Raw genomic sequence first — 21343 nt, 5'->3', positions numbered from 1 at the left:
TGCCTGTATAACTTGTCTCGGCAAGCAGCCTTGCCCACTCGCGTACTAGTTACACCGAGTAGATGGAGAACCGCACCTGTTATGGCACAGGATTCGTTGAGACGCAGCGTAAGACTTGAATTGTCAAGAAGGTTATTAGGCTGTGTAAAGTGAATTTCTCAGCGGTGGGGGCCTAATATAGGCCTAGTGCGATCCCCCGAGCTGAGAAAAGCAGAGCTAGGGTCTGCCTCGAGATCCGTCCAGGGATGGCTTCACTGCAAAGCTGGGTGGAGTATGTTATGCTGTTCAACGTCCCGTATCGCAAGCCGCAGATTCATGGTAGAGGGGGAGTCGTCTTCTGGTGTGCGCCACGCATCACAGAAAGTTGTAGGTGCAAGGAGAATGAGTGGTCCAAGACGTGAGCAAATAGATGTCTCTGGAGTGGGACGATCTCTCGATTGATGAGACATCTTACCACTCGCCCGTAAGACTATACAGCACAAACCGGGAGAAACAAGAAAGAGTATCGATACGAGAGTCAACCGTCGGGAAAACCCGTCAGCTTCTGCACGCCACTTAGCTGGCCGTGAGATATTCTCGACGTAAGCCGCAGCTCCATCTGCGCCGAGCCAAGGAACAGGGTGCTAGTAAGGGTTTGGGTACCATGGCTATGAGCGAGTGGGTAGTATGCCACGCAACATAGCTGATCTTGAGAAGCCTGGTCCATCAGCAGGTGGATTTAGTCCTCCGGTGCGTGCCAGGCCTTGCACTGCTCGGTCCTGTTGGGCCGCTGCGTGGACACGGTAGCCTCTGCTGCCGCACAGCATGCTTTAATCTACATGCCGTTACTAAGTCCCTTCTATATGTGGTCAAAAAAATACTAAATCCTGCTTTCTTCTGCAGCGCTGTGCACACCAAATCCCACCCCTGACATTTCCAGTTGGTGACAAAGTCCTTATACATAGTGTGACAAAGTCTCTCTCTACCTGTGGGTCTGCGCTATTGGCAGATTTGCTGCACCTCAGTGACTCTCCCCACAGTCTGGATCAGCTCCTCCTGGTGTCTGCATTCGAGTTGGGGTTTGGGGGGAACCCAGGCGCCTGCCTATACTCTGGGTTCCTAGCCCAGGCCCCTATGGATTTGCAGCGGTCTATAGTGCCTTTTGTAACAGTGTGACAGCTACACCTCCCTAGCTACTTCCCAAGACCCTCTCCACACCCTTCTTTACCTCACCATCTACAGAGACCTTTCTCCGTGGGTGATATACACTTTGTCCTCCTCAATCCTCCAGCAGTACACGCTCTCACTCTCAAACTCCTTGCCTTCTGCTCCCCAAGCTCACTCACATCACGCTCTTCCCTCTGCCTCGACCTGAGGCGTGAGACTCCTTTTTAAATCCTTAGGATGCTTCTGTATTGAAGTGCAGATGACAGAACAAGAAGCAATGGTCTCAAGTTGCAGTGGGGGAGATCTAGGTTGGATATTAGGAAACACTATTTCTCTAGGAGGATGGGGAAGCACTGGAATGGGTTACTTAGGGAGGTAGTGGAATCGCCATTCTTAGAAGTTTTTAAGGCCCGGCTTGACAAAGCCCTGGCTGGGATGATTTCGTTAGTGTTAGTCCTGCTTTGAGCAGGGGGTTGAACTGGATGACCTCCTGAGGTCTCTTCCAACCCTAATATTCTATGAATACAGCAGAACCCTGTTTATCTGATGTAATTGGGAGACTGGTACCAGATCAGATTATCAAAAATTCAACCGGAGTAGTGGTTCTCAAACTTTTTTTTTCCATGGACCACTTAATGATCTTTCTAAATGTTCTTTGTACCGTTCACTAACTATTGTTAAGTGCTTTGGATAAAAGCGCTATATAAAAAAACCCTTAATAATTAACCTTTTCTGTTCTACAAATAAAAGCACACAACTCATATTTTAATATCAGTAGTCTTACCTTTCTAACGCGACGGATGTGCCCTCCCTCCCCTGCCATGGCAGCCCCCGAGCTGGGGCTGGGAAGGAGGGGGGTCTCTCTCCTGCCACAGAGCTGAGGCTGGGAAAGAGGGCCATCTCTCCCTGGCAGCCGTAGCCCTGAACTAGGGTAAATCACCTCTTTCTTGGCAGCCTCAGCCCTGCACATCCCAAATTCCCATCATCCCCTCTTCTCGCCCCACTGCCCCATCCCACCTACTCCTTATTCCCCCCCAAGGCCATCACCTCACCTTACATGTGCGTCTTCTCCATGGTCCAGGCACCTAATTAGTGGAGCCACGCCTGCATGGCCCCACTAATTAGGTGGGTGGCCCTTCATTCTCTTGTGTGCGGCTGCCCAGGGGCACAATTTAGAGGGAGCTATCCATGGACCACCTGAATGGAGCTCACAGACCACTGGTGGTCTATGGACCACAGTTTGAGAACCTCTGATCCAGAGAATAGGAGAGTGTGAGGCCACAGCACTGTCTAATAGCCACAGAAGAGATCACCTGCTTGACCTGTGTGTGCTGGTTGTTCGGATAATATGGAGAGCCGAATAATGGAGGGTCAAATAAACAGGGTTCTACTGTATTTCTAACTACAACTTTCTGGTTTAGAGGTTGAGTGCTATCCATTGAACTGTGCTGACAAAACATTTATGTACCTTCTTTTTATTGCACACCATATTATAACATAAGACTACTTTGGGTCTAAAGTAGAGTCTTGTAGAGAGGCTTTACTTCTTAGTTGGTAATGTCTCCTTTAAAATCAATTACCATTTTGATTTAGGGAACGTGCTGTACAAGAGCTTCGTCGCCAGAGTCTTACTACTACATACCAATTAAGCTCTACTTTAAGGACATCATCACCTGACCGTTCCCTCCGTCGATCTCCTGATTGGACTCTGGACAGATCCTTGGAAGGGTAAGTCATTCAAGAACATCTCAACTCATGGTGGGAAAAGAGTACAGAGACTTAAAATACAGCTTTTGAGAAGACAGAAGTAGTAGCATGGACCTGTTTCAGCTCATGGTTGAAGTCTATGGAATTTCACTACTGTAAAAACTAGTGTGAGTGAAAGGAGAATCGGGCACAAAGTCTTTACTAATTGTCTTAAAATTTTGTATTCAACTATATCAATTATACAGGACATAGTAGCTATATGCACTGTAATTGCTATAGTTATAACACTGGCAATACTGTACAGACTTTCCTAATAATCTCAAATCATCCCACTGTCCAATTTTAGGCACAAATATTTGATCTTGCCAACAACAAAGTCAGTATTTCATGGCAGTCCAATACTACTTTAAGTATTTGTCCACTGTAGTTAGACTCCATTGTAGGTGCACATGCACCCCATGCATGTGTAACCCTTCTGCTGGCAGAGTTGACAGCAACAAGGGCCGGGTTCAGTACATAGGGGTTCCCTTTCAACAATGACAGAACAAGGAGTAATGGTCTCAAGTTGCAGGGGGGAGGTGTAGGTTGGATATTAGGAAAAACTTTTTCACTAGGAGGGTGGTGAAGTACTGGAATGGGTTACCTAGGGAAGTGGTGGAATCTCCTTCCTTAGAGGTTTTTAAGGTCAGGCTTGACAAAGCCCTGGCTGGAATGATTTAGTTGGGAATTGGTCCTGCTCTGAGCAGGGGGTTGGACTAGATGACCTCCTGAGGTGCCTTCCAACCCTGACATTCTATGATTCTATGAATACAATGCAAAACCGGTTCGAGCCACCACCCAGTGACCTGGGAAAATGACATACACACACCTGGGTGCCTCAAAGAGTCAATAGTTCCCCTCTCACAAGCACAGAGTCTTAGCGCTGGTCTACACTATGAGTTTAAGTGGAATTTAGCAGCGTTAGGTTGATTTAACCCTGCATTTGTCCACACAACCAAGCCTGTTTTGTCGACTTAAAGGGCTCTTAAAATTGATTTCTGTAATCCTCCCCGGTGAGGGGTTTAGCACTAAATCGAGCTTGCTGGGTCGAATTTGGAGTGCTCCATTGTGACTAGGGTAGGCTGGGTCCCCCTGGATAACTATAGACATTTCAACATCCCCAGTGGTAATTTTCTGGTCTGGGAAGTAAGTTCCTTCCTGCAGCTGTTCAAGTAGACCAGAGTTCCTGAAGATGCGAGCGTCATGAACCTTTCCTGGCCATCCCACGTTGATGTCGGTGAAACGTCCCTTGTGATCCACCATTTCTTGCAGCACCATTGAAAAGTACGCCTTGTGTTTTATGTACTGGCTGCCAAGGTAGTCCCATCCCAAGACAGGGATATGCGTTCCGTCTATCGCCGCACCACAGTTAGGGAACCCCATTGCAGCAAAGCCATCCACTATGACCTGCACATTTCCCAGAGTCACTGCCCTTGATAGAAGCAGCTCAGTGATTGCGCTGGCTACTTGGATCACAGCAGCCTCCATGGTAAGATTCACCCACCGCAAATTGATTCCTGATTGACCGGTAGCTGTCTGGTGTTGCAAGCTTCCACAGGGCTATCACCACTCGCTTCTCAACTGTGAGGCTGCTCTCATCTTGGTATGCTTGCGCTTCAGGACAAGGGAAAGCAAGTCACAAATTTCCATGAAAGTGCCCTTACGCATGCAAAAGTTTCGCAGCCACTAGGAATCATCCCAGACCTGCAACACTATGCGGTCCCACCAGTCTGTGCAAGTTTGCTGGGCCCAGAATCGGCATTCCACGGCATGAATCTGCCCCATTACCACCATGATGTCCAAATTGCCAGGACCCATGCTTTGAGAGAAGTCTGTGTCCATGGGCTGATCACTATCATGATCGCGCTGTCATTGCCTCCTCGCCTGCTTTTGCAGGTTCTGCACATACTGCAGAATAATGCACAAGTTGTTTTACAATGCTCACAGTGGCAGCGGTGAGCTGAGCAGGCTCCATGCTTGCCGTGGTATGGCGTCTGCAGGAGAGCAGAGTTGCAGCTGAAACGGTGGAGGACGACGGTTAGGACTGTGCACATTTCCCAAGGAAGAACACACGTACCCGGGAGCCCATGACCGACAACGTAGAGAAATTCGCTATTGAGGCAACAGCAGCAGAGCAGAGTTGCAGTGGAAGCAGTGTATGTCGATGGTGTATGACCTACTGCATCGTCTGGTGCCAGCAGCACCCAGGACACAACAGTGGTGGTGTCGGTGAGCTAAGCTGAGCGGGCTGCACACTTGCCATGGTATGGCGTCTGCTCAGAAAAAAGGCATGAAACGATTGTCTGACATTGCTTTCACAGAGGGAGGGCAGACTGACAACATGTACCCAAAACCACATGTGACAATGTTTTTGCCTCATCAGGCACTGGGAGCTTAACCAAGAATTCCAATGGGTAGCGGAGACTGCGGGAACTGTGGGATAGCTACTCAGAGTGCACTGCTCCATAAGTCGATGCTAGTCATGGTAGTGAGGACGCACTCCACCGACTTAATGCGCTTAGTGTGGACATATGCAATAAACTGTATAAAATCTATTTCTAATAATTGATTTCTATAAAATTGGCCTAATTTTGTAGTGTAGATATACCCTTGGTGTAGCAAAAAATCTTTAATAACAGGAGGTAAACAACTTAGCATTAAATTGGGAAAACACCACAACTAGGGTTCATAAACACAGACCATGAACCAGAAGACCCACCCCTAAGTAGATTGGTTCTTGAGTCCAGCAACCCAAAACTCACAGTTGCTGTCCTTGGTCAGTGCAGCCGCAGCATTTACCTCCCAGCCTGGGTGGAAGGTAGGAGGTATGGAGGCACCTCACACAGTCCACTGCTTGGGCCCTCAATGGCTGATTGCCATGCCTCTCTGTGGGGTTCTGCTCCAGTCTTCACCACCAGCCATGCCTCTCCTCCAGCCGCCCTGCTAGCCGTGCCTCTCCACTAGCTGTTCTGCTAGCCACACCTCTCTGCTAGCCATTCTGCTAGCTGCTCACCAATATGTCTTCAGGCCCCCCTACTTAACACAGCTCTCAGCGATTTCAGCTTTCTGTGATTTCAGTAGGGGAGCCTCACTGCTGGTGCACCTGGATAGTCTTCTTGCATCAAATCCACTAGCCCAACGTAGGTCTAATGCTTAGACCTATAGGTATCAGTGATTTCAGCTCTGCAGCATGTAACAAGACTCCTAATTGAGTCTAAATTAGCTCTGTTATTGCACACTGGAGAGAGGAGAGGTCAAAGTGGTGTTTAAGGCCCTCAGAAGGGCCCCACGCTACCAGGTACAAATACCTGTCCCCAGCCTCTCTCAATTCACTGGCCTTTGGAACCCATGTCCCTTGCCTAGCGAGTGCTGCTTAGTTGAGGGCGAGTCCCTCAGTCATAAAATGCCAAGTACAGTTCTATTGTCCTTGATTCACTTAACCAGAATAACAACCCTTTATTACTCCTGCCCCAATAACAAAGAGACTGGGGATCCCACAGCAGCCAAAGTGACCATTTGACTCTGTGTACACATGCAAGATTGGATTATTTTGCCCAGCAGTGTTTGGTGGGGGCGTTTTGTTCCCTGCATGCCCTCATACACACACCTTTAGGCATAAATGGCAGAACAAACCCAACCATCTCTCAGTTCCTTCTTAATGCCTGTGGCAGCAAGACAATCTCCGCAGTGTCTGACTGCTATCCCATAGCTCTCCATCTTAGTTATATTTAGTGTTCGTATAGTGTTAGTTTTGTAATGATTGGAACTGCTCAGTACACCAAACCCCTAGGTTGCCAGTATCATGTCAGGTGTATCACAACTTGCAGATAAACACCGTAGGTGCTACTGCAGCTAAGCCCTGTATGTGCTAGCTCTGGTGAGTCCCAGTAACCACTCAGACACACGGCTAAGAGCTAGAGCTGGGAGGGAAAGGGAAAGGTTGTAGATACCTTAGGTACAGAGGTTTAAATAGTTACAGTTCAAAGTATGCTACAGCAGTTCTTGTTTGGGGTCTGGGGCAGTCCAGCTGAGAGTCGAGGCTTTTCAGGCCTGGTGCCTGGGGTGCCCTCTCCAGTCACGTCTCTATTCCAAATCAATGGGCATTTGCAGGTTTCCAGGCCAGACTTAGTTCGTCCCTCTCACTTGTCCCCTCTGCTCTGACTTCCTGCCCTGCTGCTGCTGCTCCGCCATAAGTTCCACACAGACCTGCACCCAGCTGTTGCATCCAGAAGTCACAGCCTGTTCCACACAAGACTCTGCATATGGTTCCTGGGGATCCCACTCTGAATTCAGCTTTTCTCCAGCTCCCTGTTTGCCATGTGGCTGCTGCTTCAGTTTCTTTGTACATCCCGGCTAGCCACCTAGCCACCATCTCCAGCAGCTTCCTTGGGTAGGACTTTTTCCCTTATTTGGCCAAGGGGAAGGGGATGTGCAGTGGGGAGGGTGCTGATGGGAGTTGTAGTCCCCTGTTTAAGAAGATCCATCACACTTTGTTGCTGTTTTTTGTTACATATTTTTTCTAGCACATTGGCAATATATTTTAAAATAATAATTTTTTGTTAGTTTGTACTTCTGTACCAAGTCATCAGCCTCAGGACTGAGGCAAAGACTTCAGAGTTTTAAACTTTTCCTATTTGTGAGATAGCTATGTACTTAAATGATGGACATCTTAAATGTCTTTGTCTTGGAGAAGGCTGTATTCCAAACAAATGCTCGATATGCAGGTCTTTCCAAAACACACACACAAAGCCCAAGAGGGTCCTTTGAAATTATTTTTGTTGGAGCAGTCAATGGAGGGTGCTTCTGATTCTGAAGCCCCCTCAATGGAAATAGTCTCTGGCGGTCCCAAGTAGTATTTGGCTAGTAACCCAGGATATTACCTCTAGCACTTTGGTCTCATAGGTTGTCAAAAACCTCACACGTCATCTGAGAGGACAATACAGGTCTCTTTGGGTCAGTCAGCAGTTCCAATAGAAAAAGTACATCGGTCTAAGCCTTTGACTTGGCACTGATCACCATCCCCAGTATTGGCTAAAAGGAGGCTAAAGAGACTTTGTTTTTCTGACTCAGCCACTGCTCCTTCTCCTAAGTCTGACCTGAAGTGTGGTTCCTTTGTATTAGCTAAGATATGATCTTTGGCATTGGCAAACATACCATTCCTCTTTTTGTGGATGTCTCACCGTTAATAATGGCTTCCAAGTCTCTCCCAGTAGGGTACCGATAATGAATATCTCTCTATTTATCCTCTTCAGCACAGGTATATATCTTTCAACAAATAGTGTCTTGGTCCCTTCAGCTTCTCAAAAAAAAAAGCCTTCTACCTCCTCTTTGTTGGTTTACAGCAGAAGTATTTCTCTTGGACATACCTCTCTGTCTCCTGAGTCAATCTATGAGAGAGAACAAGAGAAAGAGATTGCAAGACATTCCTCCTCTTGTTGTAAGGGTGTAGTCCACTACTAAAGTTGCTCTAAAGTACGAGAAAGGTGAAGCCAGGGAAGATAACTTCTTGGTAAATGGACAGTGTGTGTGCTAAGAGACTAATTGCTTACTATCTTACTAATATTGCATATACTGAGGTAAAATTATCAAAGGCAATATTTGGAAAGTTTTAGGCACAGCCACTATAAGAACACTAAGGGAGTGTAATGGGGTTGCTGGCCCCTTTAAGGGGAATCGAGGACCAGGTTACCGATGCGGAGCTAATTTAAAGAGAACAAGACTTTCTAGGTAGTTAATTGAATAATGAGCACCTGTGCCTGTTAAAAGGCCATCAGGGCTCAGTTAGAGGGAGGTGCTCACAGAGATAAAACTTCTCCTAAGGAAGTGGAGCTCTCAGAGACCACAGGCCCCAAGGAAGAGGTCTATACACAACCTTGAGTCTAAGAAGAGAGACTACAGGTCACACACGTCTGGTGGGTTGGGGCTTTCTGAGCATCAGTCAGGAAAAAGACAGATGACAGCTGCCAGGTCAGCCTCTTGGCTCTCGCAGCTCTCATCTGCAAACCTCTTATTCCCAGGCAACTTACAGTTCAGTCAGAAAAGGACAGGTGAATGTGGTTCTGGGGGATTGCTGAAAGCTAGAGAGCAGCAGAGGGATGTGCCTGCTGACTTCTAACCTGGACAGCCAAAGCGTAGAGCCAGAAAGTTGAAGACTGACACCTGCATGCTGCTGGACCCAGAGGTCCAGGGGGAATGAGAGTTCCACCCCTAGTGAGGAAGAGGAAGATCTTCAAGCAGAGAGACTGTGCAGGTTCCTGCTGGGAAAAATGTGATTTTAAGGACTCTATATGCTGGATGTGGGAAATGAACTATGATTGGGACTTAGGTTGGGGATTATTTGAATAACGTTTTGGTAATAAACCAGCCCCAAGAAGAGGTATTAAGCAAGAGACCCTAAAATGGTATTACTCTGTGGCAGGGGTGCCCAACGTGGTACCCGCGGGCACCATAGCTCCCGCTGGGGTGTCAAAGTGCGCCCACATACTGGCCAGCTGATGAGCATCCGCCAAAATGCTGCCGACAAGCAGCATCATCCAGAGGCTTCGCTACCTAAATGCCGCCAATTTTTGGCGATGACACCTCAAGATGACACTGCTTGTCGGCGGCATTTCGACGGCGACGCCTACTGACATTGCCACTTGTCGGCAGCATTTCGGCGGATGCTCATCCACCACCATGGTCCTCCGTGGCTTGACCACTGCTCTGTGGGATTCTTGAGGGGCCTTGAGAGTAGGGAAACTGAGAGAGAGAGTGCTATAAGGCAGGGATGCGCTGCAACAGGGACAGATATGGTTTTTAGTTTCCTGTTCTTCTTGACTGAAGAAATCAATTCTATTTAGCCTCCAGGCCAGACAAGATTATTCCCATTCTCCTCCAAGGAAGCTTTTTAGGTCCCATATATTTCCTCTTCCATCACTCCAACAGTCTCAAGGGATTTATTTCAGGGACCACCATTTAGGTCGGGCAGGGTTATCTTTTCCCTCATACCTCCACGTGCATCAAACTAGGCAGGAGACCAGAGTGATGTGAGTCCAAGAAGAGCCCCTCAGACTAGGCGAAGCCATGTGCTGTGATGCCTCTGAACAACTTGCCTTCCCAGGCATAGGCGCCGACTTCGTGGGTGCTCCAGGCCGGAGCACCCATAGAAAAAAATTGGTGGGTGCTGAGCACCCACCAGCAATTCCCCTTGGCTCCAGCCCCCTGCTCCAACTCACTGCTGCCGCAAGCACACCGCTGTATCCTGCTTCTCCTCCCTCTCAGCCCTGGCGCAGCTGAATCGCAGGGCAGGGAGGGAAGGGGGAGGAGGGGGAACGCTGCACGCTGGGGGAAGAGGAATCCGTCGGGTCGGCCTGGGCACCCCCTAGAGTCACACTTCCATGGTGCTCAATATAGAACCCTGCCGATCCGCTACCCTTCAGTACTTTCTTACCACCAGTGACAGTTAGCTGGAACATCCCATAGCCCTTGCTTTAGCAAGCGCCTTTGTCTTTGTCATTTGTATATAGTTATCTGTAGTTAGTTATTATATAGTAGTTGTTTACAGTTAGTTTAGGGTTAGTTGGGGGGGTTCACCCCCCCTTCTGACTCCCCAGAGCCATGGTAAGCCACGGTCCCCGATGTTTAAATACTGTGAGGTCTGTGCTCATGCCAAAGAGCGACCCTCACGCCTCTTGTTTAAGGTGCCATGGGGAAGGTCACCAAAAGGACCATTGTAAAAACTGCCGCGAGTTCCATCCCAGAACTGTTAAAGAAAGGGAACAGTGGCTTAAAGCTCTCCTTATGGAGGCAGCTCTCCACCCCCACTTGAACCCAGGGTCAGGGAACCCTGCACCCAGCATATACTCATCTGCATGGAGCACCCCAGTGCCATCATCCTGGGAACTGGTGCCAAGAAAGGACTCTTCCTGAGACACTCAGCACCAGCACAGCTCCTCCTGCGGCCAAGCGGAAGGTATGCACTGGTCTGAGTCACTGGTGCCTCAGAAGAAAAAGAAGCTGGAGAGGGATCATTCTCTCTGGCCAAATCCAAGGAGCTGACGACTGTGAGCGCCAGCTGGGCCACAGCACCAGATTCTCAGGCAGGGCCCTTTGACTCCTTCCCAGATAGGGCAGTTGAGTCCAGGCCTACCGCACTCGCCAGACCCTAGAAGCCAGCAACTGCTTCTCCCCTTGAGACCAGAAGCTTTTGAGGCAGCTCAGGACTTGCTGCGGCTTACGGCGCCATTCCTGCCCCTAGGACAGAGGAGACATCGGTGCCATCAGGACCACCCTGCCCCCCAGGTGCACTCAAGAGGGAAGCCAGTAGTGATGTCCTGGTGCTTTCCTTCTCCACAGCATCCTCCAGCACCAGCATCTCCAGAGAGAGAGCCCAGTCGGTCCCTGAGCTCCCAATGATCAATTCCCTGATGTACAGCTCCTCCATGGTCATCTTTTTCAGAGATCTCGGAGTCAGACTCCTACCGCTCCGATAAGAGCAGGAGCAGGAGGTCCAGGTCGCAGTGGGAGAGACGGGTTTACCCAGCACTGTGGCTACTGCAGTGGCAGAACCCATCCCAGTGACCCTTCTAGTCTCCCTGGGCCTTCCACCAGAGCCAGGAAAGGAGCCTGGGGTCCCACTCAGTGGCGACTTGGGTAGCTTCGGCCACCTTTATTCCACATTTGGTTGAGGGACCAGCCACTGAGCTGCCACCACTGATGTTGATGCCATCGGCTGCAGTACCGTCGCCAACACTGGCTTCGGTGCCGTCATTGGCTCTGATACTGATATCAGCATAGAGTTCAGCACCGACAGCCCCAGCACTGAAGGGCACAGCAACGTCCATATCAGCACCTTCCCAGGACCCCAAGAGTCATGAAACCTCTTGGCTGCTGACAGCAGGGAGCAGCTGCCTGTCATGGGGGCTGCCTCCTTGTGGTTGCCACACAAGACATTGGTGGACACTGCCATAGCCCCGATGCTTGAAGATAGCAGGGTGTTGCAGCACTTGCTGCACCGGATTGCCCAGGATCTGGGCATCAAGGCAGAGGAGGTAGTCGAGCATTCTGATCTCATGGTGTATATCCTCGTGCCCTCTGGATCTTCTCGTATTGCCCTGCTGCTCATAAAAACCATCACGGACACCACCTTGACTCTGTGGCAGACCCCAGCCTCACTGCTACCAAGTGCAACTAACAATGATACTTTGTGCCCTCTAAAGGCTATGAACACCTATATTCCTACCCGTGGCCTGATTCCCATGCTGTGGATGTTGCCAATCAGCACAAGCGGCAAGGCTTCCAAGGGCCCTCCCCCAGAAATAGGGAGGCTAAAAGACTTGACCTTTTTCGGGAGAACGGTCTATTCTATGGGTGGATTGCAAATCCAAATTTCAAACCAGCAGGCCATTGTTAAATGGTATAACACCTGTGCAGCAATGGCAAAATTTGCGGAGCTGCTCCCCCTAGACTCCCATGCCAAGTTTTCGGCCTTGGTTGAAGAGGGCAATCTAATCTCCCGAGCTTCCCTTCACGCTGCGCTGGACGGTGCTGATGCCACCATGAGAGTCATGGCTATAGGAGTTGCCATAGGAAGGGGCTCCTGGCTTCAGGTCTCTGGTCTCCCGCATGAGGTCCAGCAGCCCATACAGGACGTCCCCTTTGAGGGTGTGACTCTGTTCTCCGAGAAGACAGATAAAAGGCTGCATAGCCTGAAAGACTCAAGAGCCACCCTCAAATCCTTGGGCCTACAGACTCTCACCACAGAGGAAGCACTTCAGGCCACAACCTCTTCCGCGGTTCTACCAACAGAAACAATAGGAGGATTCCTGGAGGAGGAATAGGAATGGCAGGAAAAGGCTGCACCCATCCTCAGGCCAGGGCTCTGGCCAACCCAAGCCACCGTCCAGCCCGAAACAGGCCTTTTGAAGGTACGGTCGAGGACGGCGCACCAGAGCAAGAACTGGATCCACCCCACCTTACCTTTTCATCCCAACTATCGCCTTTCTACCGTGCATGGTCCCATATCACTTTGGACTGCTGGGTGCTCCACACGATAGAAAGGGGATACTCCATCCAATTATGTACCCTTCCACCCCCCTTCCCTGGCCCTCTTCAGGGACCCTTCTCATGAGAAACTCCTTATACAGGAGGTGCACTTGCTCCTATTGCTAGGGGCACTGGAAGAGGTTCCTCAGGAGCAGAAGAGCAAGGGCTTCTAGTCCCTAATACCAAAATCCAAAGCTGGGCACAGGCCCATTCTAGACCTTTGAGAACTCAACAGGTTCGTAAGAAACTCAAGTTCCCCATGGTCTCTTTGGCATCCATCATCCCTTCGTTGGATCCAGGAGACCGGTATGCTGTCCTTGACTTGAAGGATGCGTACTTTCACATAGCAATAACTCCATCCCACAGAAAATACCTCATGTTTGTGGTGAACAACATCCACTACCAGTTCAGTCCTCCCGTTTGGCCTGTCTGCATGTTCACCAAGTGCCTGGCAGTTGTGGCCAGGTTCCTTTGCAGTTGATAGGTACAGGTGTTCCCATATCTTGACACCTGGCTGATCAAGTGCTGATCCAGAACTCGAGTGGAGATTCAGGTTGTCTTCATAAGAGCATCTTTCAACAAACTGGGTCTTCTGCTGAATGAGGAGATAGTTTGTAGGGGTGGTACTGGACTCGATACAGGTCAGGGCATTTCTCCCGGAAGTGATATTTTGAGGCCTTGGTGACATTATTCAAGGTCTCAGGCAGTTGCCCACCACCACAGCAAGGAATTGCCTGAAACTTCCAGGACACGTGGCTGCTTGTACCTACGTAGTACAGCATACCAGACTCAGGCTTCGACCTCTTCAGTCATGGCTAGTGTCAGTGTATCAGCCAGTCTGGGATCGCTTCGACAGGATCATAACTCTGCCTCACCCGGTACTCGACTCCCTCCTATGCTGGCTCGACCTTAGTATGTGCGGGGGTCCCCTTCACCAGCCCTCAAACGTGTCTCTCACTAGCGACAGATGCATCAGCCTTGGGCTGGGGAGCACATTTGGGAGACGTCAGTACACAAGGCCTCTGGTCTCAAGTGAACTCGCTCTCCATATCAGTGTCAGAGAGCTGAAAGCGGTATCCCTGGCATGCCAGACTTTCTGAGCCCACTTGACAGGGAGATGTGTATCAATTATGACAGACACCACCACAGCAATGTTTTATATCAACAAGCAGGGGGTGCACGCTCCTCTTCCCTGTGCCAGGAAGCCCTCATGCTGTGGGACTTGTGTGTGTAGAGCATTCGATACATCTGCAAGCATGCTCCCTGGAGTACAGAATGAGTTGGCGGACTATTTCAGCAGGTTGTTCCACAGCCATGAGTGGTCCCTTCACCCGGACAATGTGAACTCAATCTTCCATCACTGGGGCTTTCTCGAGATAGCCCTGTTTACCATGAAACGCAGCAGGAAGTGCCAGCAGTTTTGCTCCTTCCTGAATCACAGCCCAGGCTCCATCACAGATGCATTCTTCCTCCCATGGAGAGGTCATTTCTTGTAAGCATTTCCGCCTATCCCTCTCATTCAAAAGGTGCTCCTCAAGATATGGAGGGTACAAGTTTTGGTGATATTGATAGCTCCAGCCTGACCCTGCCAACAGTGGTACACATCACTCCTGGAAATGTCCGTGGAAGCTCCGGTCACCTTGCCAGTCTTCCCAGACTTACTAACTCAGGATCACGGCCATTTCCAACACCTGAACCTCAAGTCGCTGCACCTCATGGTATGGAAGCTCCATGGCTGAACTCAGTGGAGCTTTCTTGCTCAGATCAGGTTAGACAAGTCTTCCTTGGCAGCAGTAAACCCTCCACAAGAGCCACCTACCTTGCCAAGTGGAAGAGATTTTCAGTCTGGTCAGCACAGCACCATTTGTCCCTGACGCTCACCTCTGTGCCACTTATACTGGACTATCTTCTCCAACTCAAGCAGCAGGGGCTATCCTCTTATCAATAAGGGTTCACTTGGCCGCCATCTTGCCTTCTACCCAGGCGCAGAGGGCCGCTCAGGTCTTTGCTAACCCTATGGTCAGCTGTTTCCTTAAAGGTCTCAACAGGCTATACCTGTGTGTCCGACAGCCTGTCCCGGCTTGGAACCTCAGTCTTTCCAGACTCATGGGACCACTCTTTGAACTTTTGGCAATGGGCTCCCTACTCTCTCTCTCATACAAGGTAGCATTTCTGGTAGCGATAACCTCAGCCAGGAGAGTGTCTGAGCTCAAGGCCCTGACATCAGAGCCCCCTTACACTGTGTCCTGTAAGGACAAGGTTCAGCTTAGGCCTCACCCAGCTTTTGTCCTGAAGGTTGTCTCCCAGTTTCACATCAATCAGGACATCTTCCTCCTAGTGTTCTATCCTAAGCCGCTTTCAAGTGGCAGGGAGTGGAGGCTTTACTCATTGGATGTCCGCAGAGTACTAGCCTTCTACATCAAGAGAACGAGGCCGTTCCAAAAGTCTGTCCAGTTATTCGTGGCAGTGGCAGACAGAATTAAAGGTCTTCTTGTGTCTTCAATGGATTGATTTTGTCATGGATCACGTCCTGCATCTGTGAGTGCTACAACCTGCTAGGGGTGCCTGCACCTCCAATCACTGCACACTCCACTAGGGCTCAGGCCTTTTCAACTGCGTTCCTGGTACAGGTTCGCATCCAGGAAATCTGCAGAGCACGACATGGTCCTCCATACATACTTTCAGCACACACTATGCAATCACCCAGCAGACCAGAGCTGATGCGGCCTTTGGAAGAGCAGTGCTCCAATCAGTGGACGACACCAACCCCACCTCCTCAACTTGGCCTTGTGTGTCACCTTGTTGGAACTGACATTAACAAGCACTTGAAGAAGAAAAAGCAGTTACTCATCTTCTCGTAACTGTTGTTCTTTGAGATATGTTGTTCATGTCCATTCCAATACCCGCCCTCCTACCCTTCTGTCAGAGTAGCCGGCAAGAAGAAACTGAGGGGGTGGTGGGTCGGCAGGGCTCTATATTGAGCGCCATGGAGGCGCGACTCCAGGGGTGCCCAGGCCGACCTAATGGATGCTGCTATTGGAAAAATCTTCCATCTGCCATGTATGTGCGCACGCACACACCTGATTGGAATGGACATGAACGACACATCTCATAGAACAACAGTTACAAGAAGGTGAGTAACCATTTTTTTTTCCTTAGGTGTTGTCTACAAATAAAAGTTCCACTGGTTTTATTTACTGAATTAATTTAAATTGATATAACCATGGATAAACCAATTTAAGTTTGTCCAATTAAGAGTTTCTACAAGTTTAACTAAATTGTTTTTTTAAAAATTTGTTTTAGTTAAACAAAAGGGTGTGTATACAAACTCTTTACTAATGTACTTCCTGAGCTGTTGTTTTTCAGGTTTTTCTTCTTTCCTTTTGTTTGGTTTCTGGGACTGAATGTTCAAGGTGGTAATTACCTTTCAGATCTTTGTTCCTTGCCCAGTTTTTTGACAACTTAGACAAACTGGAGCGAACTCAGCCACAGTAATTAAGAGGCTAGATTGCCAGAAGAAAAAATAATGGAAAATGTGTATCTACCAAATTAATAACAAAAATATTTTAAGATTGTTAAAACCAGCAAAATAGAAAAATTGCTTAGGATGGTTTAAACAGGTACAATTAGGAGTTAATACAACTATTTTCTTCCTGTAAGAACTTATTATACTATGAAATAGTTCTTCAATAGAAGTGATGGTATATTTATCACCTGAATCATTGATAACTGGACAATCATTGGACAGGATAGACAATTCACCATTGGAAGGAGAGGCCTTTTTCATAGCTAATATCTGGTTCTATGATACCTAAAATATTTTGGGAGCCCACACCAATGCTGACATTACCAGCACTGTTCTTTCATTCCTCCTCCCTTCGTGCTCCTCTGCCTCTCACAAAAACAAATCAAGCAATTAGACTGTGATTTGGTTGGAGACTAAGTCAGCCAATTAACATCTTTCTGTTTCAGTGGGATTGTGAACATCAGAAGTAAATCAGACAATAATTGTCTTCTCCCTCTTACTTTTTTCATCTTCTTCACTCCTTTCCTGATATCTTGGTTTCATAATATTTAGTGCATTTATCTCATGAGTTTCCACTGCCTGTAAAGTAGTACTCTTCTGTTTCTGTAAAGTGAACCCAAATGTTGTATACCTACTGTCCTGCTCAGGAAGTAGGAAAGGCACTTGTAGCCTGATTTTTCAGAGATGGTAGAAGGAGCCCACAGTTGCCTTTAACTTCAGTGGGCATTTTGAGTGTTCATTACTTCTGAAAATTGGGCTATTAATGCCTAGTCCTGCAACTCCTCTGTTAATGGAATCCCTGTTGAAATGAATGGGAGTTACACACAAAGAGAGCTTGCAGGATTAAGCACTTACGTTTCACACATTTAACCTCTGAATGGGTTTCTATATTAAGTGAATATAAGAACAGTTCAACTTCACACTTTTTCTTCTCTTGTAGGAATTCTACATTCAGGGACTTCTAACATTACTCAGGATGACATGAACTGAATCAGCACATCCTCTAGAAAGCTGTAGGTTTAAAATTGAACTCAGCGTTTGTTAAACAATTGTTTTTCCCTGCTGACTGCTAAATTACATTAAATATACATTAATATACCAATGTAAGAGAACACATAATCTGAAATTCTTTTATTTTGGTCAAAGGAAAGAAATCAGTCTTGATGTTCTGTATTTTTTATACAGCTAACCTTTATTATTTAGTGCCATATCACAATGACCCCTTTCAGGAAATAGAAGGAGAAATGCACACAGCTGCATTGGTACATTGATAGTGTGCAAAGGAAAAAGTTTGTATGTTCCCCTATTAAAAATGTATACAGTAGTAGGGAAAATGAAGAAGAGTGTAACCGTACAAAATTTACAACAGATATTTGGATGCAGATTTTTTTTTAAGTTGGTTGTATTTTTGCCAAAGTATGTTGTTGTGTTTACATTTGAAAGCACGTGCCAAGCCTTCTCTTCAAGATGAGGCATATTCTTCTCTTAATTCCTTAGTTTTGCATTTGATACTCTTGGGATTAACATCAGGTTTTATTCATTTTTACTTCAAAGCCAGTAAATCTATTACTGATCTATGAACATCATTAGTATGAGTGTCTGTTACAAATATATGCATACTATGATTGGAAGGAGTATTTAATTATTGAGCATATTACAATTGTGCTAACTTCTTATTAAAGTTGATTAATGTAGATAAATTTTATTTGTAAAGATATCTGTATTTTAAATTAATTTGCTTAAAATTTAAAAGAAAACTAATACAAATCTTAGGGGCTAGGTGACATTTGTTAATCCATGTCAAGTTTTTGCACTCTTCAGATTTGAGGTGCAGGCTTGACAGGTTTTATTCAGCTCTTCCAAATCATTTTATAAATTTATAAATGGATTGAATATGAATTGTAAAGCCTAAGTAAGACTTTCTCCCTGCTATAACCTGTCTGGCTGTATTACCATTTCTATGTCTGGAAACAGTGAAAAATAATGCTGTTATTTTATTTCCAATGACTTTCCATTTGGCCCGTTCCCTTAAATTTTATGGAGAGTTCTTCACCTTTGTGACCATAATAACACAGCGAAACCTTTTTGAAAATGTTTTGTGTAGTCAGTCTTTTCTTTGGGACAGGGAGGATTGTTCATTCTAATGGTTTACTCTGGTACGTGTTATATACATACACATACATACATCACTTGTGATGGCTTTCAAATTCAGCTTTCAAATGCCTCTCATTTCCTCTAAAACCTACTGGTATGTATAGCACATATCAAAACTTCTTATAGTAAAACAAAGCATTCTTAAAAAAAACTTTTTAAAAAGTATTTTGAGGAATAATGTGCAAAAACAATTGTTTGTAATATATATTTTTATAACAAAAATACTTAAGTTTAGTCTTGCTCTCTAGCTACAATTCTCTAATCTTCTGTTCGGGAGACCTGGGTTTAATTTTTGAGGCTTGATTCTGCAATCTTTGTTTAAGTGACTAGTACTTAGCCGCATGAGTAGCCCCACTAACATTAATGGAACTATTGGTATGAATAAGGGCTGTGGGATCAGACCTCAATATTATCCTTTTGCTCACTGGGCTGCTGATAGGCTGGGAATTCTGCACTCAGTTCCAGAATATGAGAGAGAAGGAATAATTTGTGCCATTCAACACTGAGGCTGCAGTCTGATTTAAAAAGCATTGTTGATGGGATCTGAAGGGAATTTGATTATCCTTATCCATAAGACTAATGTGGGTAACATAGGGCATGAAGAGGGAGAGGTTAAGTAAGAAAAAATGAGGTATCCTCAAGATTGTACATGGTATACAAAGGTCCACCCCAAGAAACATAAATTTTAAAGTATTCATGTTAATAAAAACAGTGCTCTGTGACTGCATAGAAAAATCAGTTGATTGATGATGATATACTATCCATCAAAATGTTTATTTTAATTAACTTGTTGGTATTGCCTTTTTTAATCAGAACTAGTTAAAGCCAGATTAAGAGAATACTGCTTCAAAATAACAGTATTAGATGTGACACTTCCATAATAATGTTCAAGGCTGGCCCTTGTTTAGAAAACACTCAGCAAACCAGAATTTAATACTCCCCTATATACATGGACCTCTTACTGCTACTCTTATTGCAGTATAGACTGTACATAGAGACTAAGATTTCTGAAGTGGAATGGATGGGCAGGAGGAACATAACAGAAGATGGCCTTTAGTCATGAATTTGGGGTGGGTCTAGGCCTGGTTTCCAGGAGCATTTAGTTGCTCTAAATTTGTGAACATTAAAAAATACAATATTAAAATAAGAGAGAGCTTTGACAGGATCTATTGGCTGGTACTGGCACCATCACTGCATTTAACTGAAATTGAGATCGAAGAGTGAAATGGAGGGGAGAGGGAAAAAAGGTAGGAGAAATAAACTGACCTGGCTTTAGTTTTGAATCACCAATGTAACTTAAAAAACTAAAACCTTGGTGAGATTCTTGTTCAGCTATAGACGGATGAGGGGATTTGGATGATATTAGTTCACTGAGCACTGTATGCTATAACAGTATATTCTAAAAGTCTTGAGACTGTTACTTCATTCAAGCATGTTAAACTTTGCTTAATTTCCTAAGTGAAAATTGTGTAATGAACTAAACCAGGACAGTATTTATAGCTTTCTCCTATTTCTGACAGCAGCCTTTTAATCTTCTTATAACATATCTCTTTTCACTCCTTCAAACAGGAAAGAATATTGAATGTGTCCAGATTTAAATGTTTATATAACATTTTGCAGTGGTTTATCTTTCCCCATACTGTGGGATCTTGGTGGTAGGGCAGTTTTCTTGTCATTTTATTATAGTATTCTTGTTTGGAATTAAACATATGAAAATAATCCATTTATTTATCATTTCTGTTTCTTGTTGGTATATTGTATGTGACATTTAGGCACACTTAATACTGTAATGTTTGTTATGCTTTCATATTTCACTTAATCATTTTATTTGCAAACAATCTGAGGAATAGTAATTTTTACAGATTTGAATTTGAGAACATAATTGTATTTTCTAGAATGAATAAAATCATACTAAATCTGTTGAAGTTTTATTTAATTTGTTCTCAGCTATTTATGAAATGCTATAAAATGTATTTGAGTTTGTGTAACAAAGCATGCTAAAGTACTTCAAAAGGAATTCTTGAAATATTGTTATCTGATCAGCAGCCATTCTCGGTTAATTTGTGATTAATTCATCCAGTGATCTGTGTTTTACTGGGTTCTGCTTACTCAAGGCTGTGGACACCATTTCAAGGTAAGCCAACAGGGGGTATTTTACTTAAACATCACTTATCATTAACAGGAGCCACAGTTAACAGTAAAGTGCCTCTCACCTTAGTCCATGTCACATGCTTCATCTGATTTTCTTTTTCAGAGGGAAGTGGCTTATATAAAACACTGTTCTCCTTACCTTTATAATTCCAGAAACTCAGCAGGAGAAATTCATAACACCCTGCTACACAGAAACCATTTCAACATATTTTTAACAATTCCTGCAAGTAGACTGTTATTAACATGTGAACAGTCTGGACCAATGGGGTTTATTCTGTTGTTTTAAAGCAAATTGACCAATTACCAGATTAATTTTTTCTCACTCCCCTGAAAGTTCTCGCTGTTGGCTGCTTCTAGAGCAATGGTCGTCAACTGGTCGATCACTGAGCTTCTGCCAGTCGACTGCAATCTCCGGTCACTACAAATCCAGTGGTGCAGCAGGGCTAAGGCAGGCTCCACATCCCTGCAAGGTGAGAACAGAGGCAGGGGGTCTCCGTGCGCCACTCTGCCTGCAAGCACTGCCCCCACAGCTCCCATTGGCTGGGAACTGCAGCCAGTGAGAGCTGTGGGGATGGTGCCTGGTGGGATGGGCAGCGT

The 21343-nt window shown here is 46.1% G+C and overlaps 1 protein-coding gene across 3 annotated transcripts in view; it reads left to right on the top strand.

Moving 5' to 3' along the window:
* TSGA10 (testis specific 10) overlaps nt 1-20464 on the top strand; it is a 79000-nt gene extending 58536 nt beyond the window's left edge. For all 3 annotated transcript variants that reach the window (XM_032765397.2, XM_032765393.2, XM_075061066.1), the window contains 2 exons: nt 2740-2874; nt 17382-20464. In XM_032765397.2, the coding sequence (XP_032621288.1) occupies nt 2740-2874; nt 17382-17406 (160 nt within the window). In that variant the 3' untranslated portion in view covers nt 17407-20464. The remainder of the gene's footprint in view (nt 1-2739; nt 2875-17381) is intronic.
* Nucleotides 20465-21343: the final 879 nt, after the last annotated feature.

This window comes from Chelonoidis abingdonii, chromosome 1 (genome assembly GCF_003597395.2).
Source record: "Chelonoidis abingdonii isolate Lonesome George chromosome 1, CheloAbing_2.0, whole genome shotgun sequence".
Lineage (NCBI taxonomy): Eukaryota > Metazoa > Chordata > Testudines > Testudinidae > Chelonoidis > Chelonoidis abingdonii.
The sequence above is the reverse complement of the archived record's forward strand: the minus strand, read 5'-3'. Positions and strand labels throughout refer to the sequence as shown.